Source organism: Bombus fervidus, chromosome 11 (genome assembly GCF_041682495.2).
Source record: "Bombus fervidus isolate BK054 chromosome 11, iyBomFerv1, whole genome shotgun sequence".
Classification (NCBI taxonomy): Eukaryota; Metazoa; Arthropoda; class Insecta; order Hymenoptera; family Apidae; genus Bombus; species Bombus fervidus.
This window is the reverse complement of record NC_091527.1, coordinates 8,375,043-8,388,584: the sequence shown is the minus strand read 5'-3', so window position 1 is coordinate 8,388,584 and position 13,542 is coordinate 8,375,043. Positions and strand designations below refer to the sequence as shown.

Below are 13,542 nucleotides of genomic sequence, written 5' to 3'. Positions count from 1 at the left end.
GCGAGTCATCTTTGTATAGAAGCGGGAACGTGCGTTCCCAAATTAAAAGGCGGTAGTTTCGTTGATTTAAAAAGTGAAACGATATTTAACGCGAGCGTAGTCACTCCTCTGCGGGTGTCTCGTTTTCTTTCACTTCCTCCTCCTTCTTTTTGTTTTTTGTTGGATCTTCGTATAGCTCTGGAACTCGATCCCTCCATCCTTTGCCTGAAACGTTGAAAAAAGCCGAACTGGTTCTTCTCTGCCATTTTTACCCGCGTGTACGTGTCCCAGTCATCCGATTCTGCCTGATATTGAAGTTTGTCTTCGTGCAAAATCTTGCTTTCTTTTCGGTTTCCAGTTTCAAACCGCGTATCGTCGTGATTGCCGTTTATTCCGTTATTGTGCGCGGTGATGATGAAGATGAACAAAGTAAGAAAAGAAAAACGTACGGAACCGTTTGATGCAGCATAGACGAGGAAAAAAAACAATGTTCTGTCTCACACCTTCGTCGCTACATACATATTTCATTAGACACAATATACATATATATATATATAATATAACAGAAATGTACAGCTACGAACAAAATACGAGGAAAAAAAAAGATAAAGAGGAAACTACGTAACGAACGAGGAAAAATACGCTAAAATATAAGAATAACACAGCACAGCAAAAATTGTCAGATAGAGCGGATCAATGGCAATCCATCCAAAAAAGAGAAGAAAAAGTAGAAAACCGAGCGGGAAAGAAAAAACCAAAAAAACGTACACACAACGGCGTCATATGGCCGCTTTTATTTTCCAAAATTTTCTTTAAGATATATGTGATAACAGAGTGCGAGGGAGATTAATGCCAAATGACATTCTAATTCTTTTTTTTTTTTCTTTATCGACATCGGATAGTAAGAAATCGCTTTGCATTTATAATTGTACGTTATATTTCGAAAGATATAATTAGTGTCATTCGCGCATTAAACTTTCCCGCTATAATATACTATTACGTATTCCTATTGTTTCTACATGTTTCGTGTTCGAATTTAGTAAATTATTGGTTGATTTGTACCGTCTGTTTCATATAGACGTCGATCGCAAAGGAAAGCTAGTGCACTCGAGAGTTTTTCTTTTCTCGAATCGTCGTACGTGTCGTTCGTGTCCGATTGTCAGTTATAATGTTCGTAACCGTCGTTGCATTAAGTATACATAATCGTGGCGTCGCGTCGGTATATCGAAATTACTCACAGGCGTTAGCCGCCGCCTCGCGGTTCTTGCTGTAGTAACTCAGAAAATTGACATCGTTTTTGACGTCCGAAGGACGTAAATCAGCAACCTTGAAGTAGGGTTTCCTGACCGATTGTGGCTTGCCGGCGACATATTTAACGCAAGCCAGATTACCGAAGTTACCTCGATCGGGTACATCATACCAGGAAATCGGCTCTATCGTGTCTTTCTTCGCGTTGTGCTTTCCAGAGATTAGTCGACGGACGTAATCCCCGCTGCCCATACGTTCTGGTATTATCTCTTCCGCGAAGTCGCTAAAAATTAAACGGTTCGTATTATCGTGCCGTCAAATGATATATCTCGGAGTATCGATCGCTACGCGATTCGATCGTCTAACAAATGCTTAGAATCGTGCTCTAGAATTGCTTTCATTTTCGTTCTAACCGCATAACAATCGCTGCTTAAATACCTTGCTACGGCTCGTGGAATGAAGACGTGAACTCGTCGAAGAAGAGAATCCACTCTCGCACGTATTTCCCTCGCCTCGTCGTCGAAGTACTGCGAAGAGAGATACGTAAAATATACGTCGAACGAAGGACCACTCTCTTACGAGAGGAATTATATATGTATCTACTACGATTTGTTCGTTATTCGGTTAATCCAGTTGACCGACTCTATTGGATTAAATTCTATATTCTGGAATGAAGAGACGCGACAAAGATACGATACGAAGTTATGAATTTCAGGTGTTAAGCATGCTCCGAGCGTAGTCCTCCAAACACGAAATTCGTACAGGCTGTTCGAAGAATTAACAATGCTCGCAGAGTCAAGTGCGACTCGTCAAGTATGGATCATAGGAGTGTAAAAGCTCTACATTTCTCGAGATGTCCATTAAAAAGACGACGCGATTCCGCCGAACAAGGATGCCAGATGTTGCGTGTCGAAGACGAGTTGAAATCGTGAAGAGACACGACGACGACAATGATCGGTGTAATACGATCGATGACATGGATGATGACTGGATGACGCTCATGCTAATGGCCACGAATGATGACGCTGTTTTGCACTGAACAGATATCACGAGAAACGTGGCAGACTTACGATGTGATCCTTGGATCGAAGATACTTTTCCGTGTAGGATTCGGTCGAGGGTCTTGTCAGGTTGCGTATCCTGTTGATCTCAGCTGCAAGGACGCTGGGACGTACGCGCGCATGAACTCTTATCGGTATCAGACTGCCGCCATGGTACACGGTATGGTACGGCAGGTGGATTACAGTCACGAGCCGTTTATGAGCCACGTATGGCATGCGAGGAATGCTTCTCAACTAGAGGCACGAACTCTGCTTTACTAATACGTCGACTAATTGTTACGTTCCCAGCGGCATCAGCGACAATTAGCTTCTCACAAGCGTACTCTTCTTAAGCTCGCACTAGCTCCATTTAAGCGTACGATCTTTCTCATTCTCGCCTTCTTTCTCTCTCCCTTTCTCCCGTTTTCTTTTCTGTTCCTCATTCGTTTCCATAAATTCGTTCGAGCGATTAGCAGCAGAGCGCAGTAGGCAATCGATTAGATACATAATCACGATTATCGTGATCGCTACGTGCAGCAATGTTCCAGCTGTTTCGATGACAATTAGAGATAGTAAAGCATTTACCTGTGTGCGATCGCGTTAATTGTAAGAAGAATCGATGTACGTGTGCACACGTCTTCTTTCTATATTTTCCTTGATTTACGAAAATGAATAGCGATAGATGATGAGTTTGGTTAATCGAAGAGAAGCCAGTTCGGCCAAATTCTAGCGATCGACGTAACGATCGAATGATGGTTTAATAGTGCGGATGAAATAAGCAGAAAAGCGTCGTTTAACAAAATAAGAAGAAATCGCACTTGCCGCATTTCGCATTTGCAATTCAACACTTTCTGTGAACATTTTCGCAAGCGAGCTAGTTTCTTGACCATTAGCGTCAATTCCATGCTACTTACCTGAAGAATCGTGGAGATCGGTAAGGTAATCGGCCGGTCCTGCGGTTCCGTTTCGGTTGTATTTATAAAGATGAATGTTTTGTGTTTCATTTAATCGATTTTCGACGATATCGGGCGCAATCCAGCAGCGGCAGGGGACGAGGAGTCACGTAGGAAGCAGAATAAATAGAAAGAAGAAGAACAACAGCCAGTTAGTAACGTTTGCAGTATAGTATCCTTTTCGGCACTCTCTTTTATCTTTCTCTTTATTTATTCCTTTATTTCCTTGTTTACACACGTGCGTATTATCAAATAGTAATCATCGGTCGAATCGATCATGTATTCTCTCGATAGAAAGCGATACATAACGGGAAGAAGGAAAAGCAAGGAAAAGTGTACCTTTGACGGAAAAAAAGTAATGCTACGACAGTTGTAATGAATTTTCGATCATTCGTAACAAGTAATTTGGCCGATTGTCGCGTTGTGTGTCTATTGAGATGGGTTTGAGTGTTAGTCACAGTTAGCAGTTTGATACACAAAAGTGAACGTTCGCATTATATTCGAATATAGTTGATATACCGACGAGTTATCTTTACAATTTTATTTTCATCGCAAAGATACTAATGCGTTCTCTTTCATTAATTCACACTACCATTGCACACGCTAGAAGAAACGAAACTATGCTTGCACGGATATAAAACTCTTGATTTGCTATGCGAAAGCAAAAAAAACACTCCCATACGTACAATTGATAAGTAGAAAGAATCGAAATAACTATGAAACAAATCCTACACGTTGGATCTATCGAACAAAGTCAATTAAATATTGCACGAAATAAGTAAAGCGGTACTTTTGAATTTATTATTTAAATCGAAACAAAGATTCACATAACCATCGTTACAATATTCAGTGTGTCGTTTAATTATTAATGCAATGTATTTAACGGTGTTCTATAATTATCGCGTCTACGAAACATCTAAGTACAGCTGCAAAATTCATTTTCACAGTAATATAATATAAGTAGTACGTGTTGCTACAAATACCGTATAGCGGCGATATTTAAACGATGCAAATAAAAGAAAAAACCTGAACCTCGTTTTCCTATCGAATTATATACTTCGTCCGAATTGATTCGCTTCGATGAAACTTCGAATAGATTCGAGTAAGTAATCAAAAACGTAAATCGACGGTTCTTTCGTTTCACCAAAATCAATGTTCGTATCTATATAACTTAGATGTTGAAGATGTAATCGAAATTCAATGTTAAATCGTTTTTTGATCAAAATCGGTGAAACGAAAATATCGAAGGCCATCTGGTCGGGAATTTAGACGCGGTAGGAGAAATGACGGTAAGTGGTACCGCCAGGTAAACGACCGGAAGTGTGGGACTCGTAAGAGGAATGATAGCTTCCAGGACCGCCACCACTCGATGTCCTAGATGACCTCTCGGTCGAATACGATCCGTACGGTCCGCTCTCCCTCTTGACGACGTTCTCTTCGGTGTAGCTAGTCCTCTGCGGACGGCGGCTGTACGAGTACGGATCCGTAGAGGAGGAGGAACTCGATGAGCTGGTGTTGGTGTAGGCATAGCTGTACTGCTCTTGAGCAGCCCTCACCCCGGTTTCCGGATAGTCACGGACCACATAATGCCGAGGCGTCTACAGATTCGGGTTACACAAGGTCAACAATGTGGAGAACAGGCATTTCCGGAGAACAGAACTTTTTCATTTTTTTACTAAAACATCTTGACCACATATCGCACTTTTCTCTCTATATACTGTGTTTATCGCGTGTCTCGTGAGTCGCGAAGCAACGCGATCGAACAGCAAAAATGGATCAAACGTTACGATTTCTTTTTTTTTTTTTTTTTTGGAGTAATCATGGAAGTTCCCAAGTTAAAAAATTATAAGCTTCGCGAGCGGATTTCATTGCATCTTAAATATTTGCAGTTTAATTTGTTGCGGGTAATTGATCTTTAATTTTGATCGAATTTTGAGTCAAACGTTTTGCGTAATCGTTCTGTCATTCTTGTATTTCACTCGTTTGAAACTGAATTTTGGCTGGCTCTGTTCTCCGTTTTGGAATAACATATATTGGAGAAAAGGACGTATCGCGTATCACGGTATAGTATTAATGGAATAAAAAATACAACCGGTACTTCGTCCGATTCATCTTGCCTCGTGTAGTTTGATCGTTATCATTGAAATATCGATTAAAATGCTTAAAACGAGACACGATCCATTAATCGTTGATCGTTGCCAATGTTACTTTTAAGAATTCAGACGAAGCGGGGGGTGGACTTTTTGGAGATTGAGAACGTTAAGATTTGGGTTATATTGTTTGAATCTACGATATAACTACGTATGTTAAAATGCGGAAGAAAAAAGTAAAGGGATCGCTAAGATATTTTGTGATAATACATATATCGATCTATCTGTAGACACACAACGTGCGGGCCAATTATAAACGTAGAGCGGTACACGTATGCATTAATAATGTCTCCTTGCCGAGATATTCAGGACACTCTAGAGTGCAACGTTGAGCAACTAAATTAGCCTTTGCCAAGAAACACATGGATAACGTAATGTAATAGTGTCTACGTTATGTTCGTATTCTTCGCTCATATGCACGAGTGCATCTCGGTGTCTCGTTTCAACTTTAGCTTTCGACCTAAAACTTTTGATCATACTCTCTTTCAACTTTGCTCACCTGCATCGATATTTAAGCTTAATAGAAAGTTTAATCTTCCGACTATCTGTAATACCGATATGAAATAAGTTCATGACCCAGACGTCGATAGTACTATAGCACAAATGTATTCTTAATCGGTTTCCTCCTTCTTTCCACAAACAATATCACTGAGATACGATTATTATTGTATATTATAGAACAGGGTATTGTTCGACTCAAGGTCTTCTACTTAATGCGTTTAAATAAACGTATCTTGAGTAGTAATGAATCCAGTAAACACGCTTTTCGAAATCGAAACACTTTATTTGTTCGATGTGCATACAAAGTAAACGAACAAGAAAACGAAAATTAAAGCAACGGTAGTATATGTATAAAGCAGTAATCCATAATTTCCATAGTCGTTCATGGTTATGGAAAACAAGATGTTTGTCTGTGTATATGTATATTTGTATGGGCTAAAAAAGAAATAACACGAAAGTATCAGGTTCGTGCAAAATTTGTACAAAAGGGAAAGATTTGAGCTATTACGAGTATATCGTCGATTATAAAACTCTAATCTTCGTGAGAATGTCGGTCTAAGGAAATGCCAAGATAAAATTCAAAGAACGAAGAGTAAAAATATTTCTAAACCGATCAAAATTAATCGTCCTAATATTCATCGCTGAATTAATTCCAAGTTCTACGAAGCAGGATATTAAAACATCTATCAGTCGTGTCGAATTCTTAGATTATCTTTTTACAAAACGATATCATTTGTTTCCAATCAAACGTCATTTACTCGCAACGATGTTGTTAAAATCGGTACCAAGAAGGCGTTTGGAGTGCCATCAGTATCCTAGTATGACCACTAGCGGGAGGAACGACGTGTCTTTTAGTTGCTACTTGTCTAGAAAGCACTCCTTTCTCGAAAACGTGACCCTTGGTTGCCAGTTCGGTCGCCGCGTCCAGGCTGACCTTCGACACTGCGCCACCATCCACCAACTGTCGAGTATGGTCTTCTCTCGCGGGATTTTTACCACGCACAACACCCTCCTTGTCCTTCAGGGTAACGTATTGATAAAATTCTTTTTTTGGATCTTGCTTCTTGCGTCCCCAAACGGTGAATGGTTCTGGTACCAGGGATGGTCGTGGAACAAACGGCACTTTTTCCCACGGAAAGTAGTCCTGCTTCTGTAAATTTCATCAGGTTCGAGATGCGTTTAACTTCTGCCCCATTCAATTGCTTCCTTTTCTTATTCGACATCGTTTTCCCTTTCGTCGTCGAGCGTCGATCAAAAACTTTGTTCCTTTCGATATCTTCACTTCCACACCATTCTTCCGTATTATCGCTATGCTATGTGTATCGATCGCTGATATTATACTAGTAAAAGTCATGACATTTCCGTTTAAAAATCGTGCGTGTGTCATGACAGTTACTCTGGAGTATAAAGAGAGTATAAATATTATCTTCTTTCTCTTCCCCGCGATGATTCTTGACGCGATATTATTTTCTGCCACAGTATATGTTTCTTATCCTTGTGTAAAAATAGATCAAAGCATCGTGAATGGTATACAAGGAACGCAACATCTCGCGCCCCCATATTCGCCTCCGCACATTCCGAATCGTTGATGTCGATCGAAATTTTTTACGGCACAACCCCTCCTTATATCATCTCTACAAATACGTTCATTCGTGCTGCAGGATTTTCTTTCACTTTAAATATTTTCGTGCGATCGCTCGTGCAACTTTCCATAAAAATTATTTTTATTCTCTCTCTCTCTCTCTCTCTTAATCATCACGAAAGTGTCACAAAAGACACGGTCTGTCTAATTACCCCTCTTCCTACATGCGGAGGAATCGTTATTTTAAGATCTAAGTACAACGCAAGAAAAAGAGGATTCTCTCTTCCTCTGTTCATTTCGTTAGGCTGGAACGACGTTCGATAAAAATAGACATCAAGTTATATTACCGATTCTAATTGCGAACAGTTTGAGCAATAGTCACGAAACAATGAGAAACATGAACTGCTACGACACAAAATCTGAGAAGCAAGTATGGTCACTAGAAATCATGTATGAATTTCCGTGACGAATTTTAACTTTTGTGGTGGGAGTCAACGTCGTTGGTTCGTCGGGAGTCTAAATTAGGGCAGAGTAACGCAACACCGATGCTCAGAAATCCCCTCTACTGAAACGGAGAAAGACGGAAAATGTTTTAATAACATCTTCAACCATCGAAAGATGTTTCCTCGTCGGCGTGTTGTTTCGTCAACCTCTTTGTCATTGAAATCGTTCGAGATGCTCGAGTTAGAGGCCTCGGTGAAGATCTCTCGAACATAATTAGAATTACCGAGGAGTTAAGTATTTAGGTCAGCTTTTAACGGTACCATTGATGGATGCATGATCAACAATGGAACAGCCCAATAATCTAAACTGCCGAAGAAGTCACTACGACTATAACACGTTGTTACAACAAGATTTCACTAATATTTCTCGATAAATGATTCCTTCTGTTACTGATTCTGCCCAAACTTGTTACTCAATTACATTTGTACAATTCGTTCATTTGCATTTTTAAATATACTCTGTTCAGTTGGTTTTTGTCATATGATAGATTTGTCAGCCCATATACGTTTTCGTGTTCACGGATCCAAAATTTGCCGGGTCGTACGGCATCTAAGTTTAACGCGACGGAGTCCCGGAAAATGGCTGCACCGCTATGAATAGGCTTTTCTCTAATTCTCCTACTCGCAAATCACTTCGATTATATCAATTTTCAATTTTTTTATTTCGGAATAAAAATAACCGTTGTAATGTAATAATTGTCAGTCTCAAGTAAAAGTTTAGAAAGACTTTTGCGAATTTTATTATTTGTCTCCTCTGTAGGTAAATCCTATTTCGGATCGAAAATATCTCTCATCTCGATTTAATATTTGAAGAATTGACACAAACAGGCACATGAAACAATAAGTACAATTGATACATAGCCGATAAAACCCTGGTTACTATAGGGCGTAACATATACATACAAAACAGATTCAAAACGGGCACAACGAGGGTGTCTTGAAAACAAATCATTCAACAAGTAATTTTTTTCCGTCCGTTTAAGTCGACGGGTAACTCGTGTCAGAGCTTACTTGATGCAGGTAAAATTAATTCCGCAAACTGGAAGTTATTACCGTGCAGTTATACTTTAACTCTTTTTAACTGATATACTTGTCAAGTTTGCATATTAATTCAAGTGTGTAGGTTCTACTAACGATAATCGTGTAATTGACCGGTATTAAATATTTATTTGATTTTTAGGAGACACCGAGTGCATGTTTCGAGGTTCAAAAAACTGTTAAACAATAACAGTAATAACAATGACAAAAGTAGTAACAACGAATAACAATATTGATCGGAATACAGTGTGGAAGTAGAGACTTCGAAATGCATCGAACTCGATCCGCCGACAGCAATAACGATTCGTTTAGATCGTACTTGTATCGTGGTTGATATCGTGCCTGTCGTTGATCGATTTCGCAAACGAACGGGTAATCAAGGAGTGTCGATCTTCCGATCGTTAAAGAGCCAACGTTTCGCAATTTTATCGATTTTGCAAATATAATATGTTAGCAAACGTGAAACTGACAGAAAACGTGAAATTTGACAGAAATTTTCTGAGAAACAAAACGTTGACTCCGGATCGAAAAAGGTCCGAACAAGGGTGGTTCGGTTAAAGTGTTTCCGAGTTACACTCGACGCTCTTATTCGACGTTAGTGCCATCCAGCAAAACATTATTAAGACATACTTCATCCCGCTCTTTCAACAATCCCATATATACTGACCGTGATGCTGTAGGACGAAACGAGAGGCCGTGAGTAGGGTCGTCGGGTTGTATAGAAGTCGCTCTCGTACACCATTTTTCCTTTCAGTTCGTTTTTCTTTTCGGTTAAAAATTCGCTCGTTCGTCGGTGCTACGTGTACCTTTCGTTGAACTCTTGTCGACAAACGAATTGCTGCACGTACGGTTGCTATCTGTCGTAATCTGTTAACGTGCGCACCAGAGTGAAATATCCACCACTGCAGCCACGATGAAGGTACGTACGATTCTATCCGTTCGCCGAGACTCTTCTTCAGCTTCTACTATGATCGTTCCACCCCACTTCGATCCATCTTTCTCTTTCCTTCGGTACACGCATGAGAGGGAGCGAATTTTACGTATACGTATACGTACGTCGCCTCCTCTCGCGGTCACCACTTTGATTGCGTCATTTTCGGCACACGGCCTAATGCATCGAAAAAAATAGAATTGTGTTAAGGTTGCAGCTGACAAACCTCTTTTAATGTTCTCTTCCATGATTCCTTCTTTTCTTCTCTCTTTTATCCCCCTTTTCATCTTACCTTTGCCAGATTTCTAATTTATTGACATTTAAACCTGCTAAAAATTTAAATGTCAATAAATTAAATAATAATGAAAAGTGAATGCCAATCTTTATTAGCAAACGAATAGACTCCCGTTTATCTGCGTAAATCTACGCACTTCTTTCTTTCATCTGTCTTTGAACGACTCATAATATGAATTACATAAAAATTACTTTCAATTTTATGTTTATTTACTTAACAATACGTCGTATCTACGATTATGCGTTATATTATGTCAGATATTGTTGGCAACTGGCCAATGTTTTGCGCTAAGTTCTGCAGTTGGATCAAGTCCTAATCCTTTATTACAAAGAGCAACTTGTCTCTGTTTGTAACTTGTTTGGGTGGAATCTACGCTTTTAAATAAAGATGCGAAAATACCCTCGTCTACGAAGTTCTCTAAAAATATAGCTGGTTCTTTCATTGGAGAGGTTTAGTGAAATGGGAAGCTAACATTTTTTAATATGTTACAAAATCATCGCTCTGAATAGTGCCGTGAAGATTTTGGTTGAAGATCACCGTTTATTAAAAATTTATTGCCAAAAGAAAGTTTACACAAAAGGTGTAAATAGTAATCGTTGTACTTATTGATACTATCTGTATTGATAAGTAAAATCGTGGATACCCCCTCATCTGTATCCCGAGAAGAATCTAATCTTATCGAACTAAAACCTAATAATTAATGAGAAATGAGTTTGGATTAGATGCGAGTTACTTTAACAAAATCTCGGTTATTCACACTCTCTTAAATGTTGTTCGTAAATAGCGTCCAGAAAATTATATACTTTTGTGTAAACTTGTGTAAAACCCTCAACTAAGATCTCTACGATTAGGAAATTATTCAGATCAAAATATTTACTAAAGAAGTGAAGAAAAAAACAAAAAAAAACCTGTTTACCTGTTTTAGAAAGAAATAGTAATGGCGGAAATAGTTATTTTTGTAATCTGACAAGTAGTCGGCTGTACAGCATATCTTATAGAAATAGGACGAAATCTGTTCGCGTCATTGGAAATCGCAATAACCAAACGCAAGCTATTAAAAATACATTTATTCTCCTAAATAATAGTTGACATACATATGTATATTACTATGAAAGTTTTTAACATTTTTACTTATACATATACCTAATTATTATGCTATTATTACAACAGATTATTGAACGTATAAATTTGCAACAAAATACTATTCCTATTGACTAAGGATAAAACCTTATCTCTATTATTACAACTATTGAATTACGTATTATCATATACATACGTATACGTATATTTCTCTTTTCCTATATCGTTCTCTAATATTCTTAAATAAAAAGCAATCAGAAAATATACAAATTATTAATTTTGTTATTAGGATAAATGAATAAGAGTCAAACTCTAAACTTAAATTTAAAGAAATATTTATCCATGAGAAAGGAAACTAAATATACATATAATACTCTTGAAAGAAACAAGAGACTGTTTTACCTCAAAGATCATCCGTGTTCACGATTAGATAGTGAATCGATAATATTGAGTACAATAAAAAAGTAACAAATGAATTGTAGCATTACCACAAATTGTTTTTTCAACCTTAATATCACTAATTATAGTTACATACGTACATTTTTAACAAAAATTTAGAATGAAGTTTTCATGGAACGATCCGTCGATAATACAGGTAAGAAATAATTCCATAGGCTTTCGTTTCGCATATATAGACTACTATATTATATATATATATATATATATATCCATGCTGATATGTCATGCCAGTCACAATTCAGGTATTGCAGTAAGTTTGTGTAGACCGTTCAATTGTCGACAAATAATTTCTTCGTTGAAAAATTGCGCACATTAATAACAATAAACCAATCATTATATTTAAACTTATATTGAAGCTTTTCAATTCGATTAGCGCATCTTAAGCGAAAACTAAGAAATACATACACACGTTACGAAGCGGAGCTGTCACCATAGCACTGTAAACAGAACGAGATTGTATTGTATGATTACTCGACACTTAAAATGTCCGTGACTGAAGAAAGAATTCAAGAATTAAACAGACGATTTCTGGAATTTATGAGTAAAAGCGAGAATGTGGAAGGTGCGACTAAAGAAATTTATGACGACCTCTTGGATGAAGTTCTAATGGGATTTGTTTTCGATGTACATCGAACTACAAAAACTGGCAGTTCTGATGTCGAAGAAGGCATACCTGATGATGAATCTTATGCTATTGTAGGTGAGTAAATGGTAAAGAAATATTATTAAGGATATCAATAACTAGACTTCAATAATTAGGTTATGTTTGTTTACTGTCAAAATGTTTATATTTGACAAATACTTTTAAGTACATTAAAGTATGTTAAAGTAGCTATTTTTACAATGATTATTGTTTTTATATAATTTATCTAATTGTAAAATGTCTTAAAGATTCTCCAGGATTGGATGTTTTTGGACAACATCCTGTCAAAAAATCTCAAGAATGCAATTGTCCAAATTGTGATAGAGGAGTTGCAGCTTGTCGTTTTGCAACTCATTTAGAGAAATGTATGGGCATGGGACGAAATAGTTCAAGAATTGCATCAAGACGCATAGCAAATAATTCAAAAGATCTCAGTAACTTTAGTGGTGTTATAAGCGATGATGATGATGATGTTGATTGGAGCTTAAATAATGATAAGCGTAAACGTAGGAAAGATCGTAATGGTATAAAAAGAACAAAGCAACAAAAAAATAATCAAAGGAATGGTGAAACAGTAAGTGAACATATTCATAGCAGTAATGAGAATTCTCCATCAAATTATGAAAATATGTCTTTGGAAGATAAAAGGATTTTATTAACACAAATCTGTGGAGTAATATCAGAGCATACGAAAAAGTTATGTACAAGATCTATGCGGTGTCCACAACATACAGAAGATCAAAGGAAAGAAATGAGAGCAAATTTGGAATCTGGAAACAATATACAACCTAGTCAAGATAATCTTCATGTAGATGTAGACACCTACGAAGAAGGAGATGGACAAAATTTAAGAGAAGCATTAGCGCGTTGGGATCGTGAGGGATCAAGTCACTCAAGTCCAGCGGATTCTACATCTACCACATCTACATCTTCAATAAGTAGAAAACGAGAAACAAAATCAAAAGGAAAAGGCAAAGGTTCCAAACGCGATCGCGGCTCGCCCATTTCACAAGGAGATTAAAATTAGTTTGTTTAATTCATTTTTTAATGTAATGAATTTTTTAACAGGGAAAGTTATGTAACAATAATGTTCCTATGCTTTGTATAAAGCTTTAAGAATATATCCATCACAAAAATATC

At 37.7% G+C, this 13,542-nt stretch overlaps 2 protein-coding genes across 8 annotated transcripts in view; one reads left to right on the top strand and one right to left on the bottom strand.

Annotated features, from left to right (window-relative positions):
- Window positions 1-9,990, bottom strand: part of LOC139992332 (uncharacterized) — a 261,704-nt gene extending 251,714 nt beyond the window's left edge. For 2 of the 7 annotated variants that reach the window (XM_072013085.1, XM_072013081.1), the window contains exons 1-5: window positions 9,662-9,988; window positions 3,182-3,220; window positions 2,298-2,522; window positions 1,666-1,754; window positions 1,218-1,510 (exon numbers count right to left, since the gene is read on the bottom strand). In XM_072013085.1, the coding sequence (XP_071869186.1) occupies window positions 1,218-1,510; window positions 1,666-1,754; window positions 2,298-2,522; window positions 3,182-3,220; window positions 9,662-9,736 (721 nt within the window). In that variant the 5' untranslated portion in view covers window positions 9,737-9,988. Of the gene's footprint in view, window positions 1-1,217; window positions 1,511-1,665; window positions 1,755-2,297; window positions 2,523-3,181; window positions 3,221-9,661 lie in introns of all 7 variants that reach the window. The other 5 variants (XM_072013079.1, XM_072013080.1, XM_072013083.1 and 2 more) reach the window with 4 other exon arrangements.
- A 1,999-nt stretch (window positions 9,991-11,989) lies between these two features.
- Sgf11 (SAGA associated factor 11kDa) lies at window positions 11,990-13,538 on the top strand. The gene is made up of 2 exons (XM_072013144.1): window positions 11,990-12,459; window positions 12,651-13,538. The coding sequence occupies exons 1-2, from the start codon at window positions 12,243-12,245 to the stop codon at window positions 13,421-13,423; spliced, it is 990 nt and encodes a 329-aa protein (XP_071869245.1). The 5' UTR covers window positions 11,990-12,242; the 3' UTR covers window positions 13,424-13,538.
- Window positions 13,539-13,542: the final 4 nt, after the last annotated feature.

Bases quoted from the DNA above. Each gene is read 5' to 3' on its own strand.
- Sgf11 (XM_072013144.1), top strand. From the start codon at position 12,243: ATGTCCGTGACTGAAGAAAGAATTCAAGAATTAAACAGACGATTTCTG. The intron at 12,460-12,650 runs GTGAGTAAATGG...AATGTCTTAAAG, and splicing joins TGAATCTTATGCTATTGTAG to ATTCTCCAGGATTGGATGTT.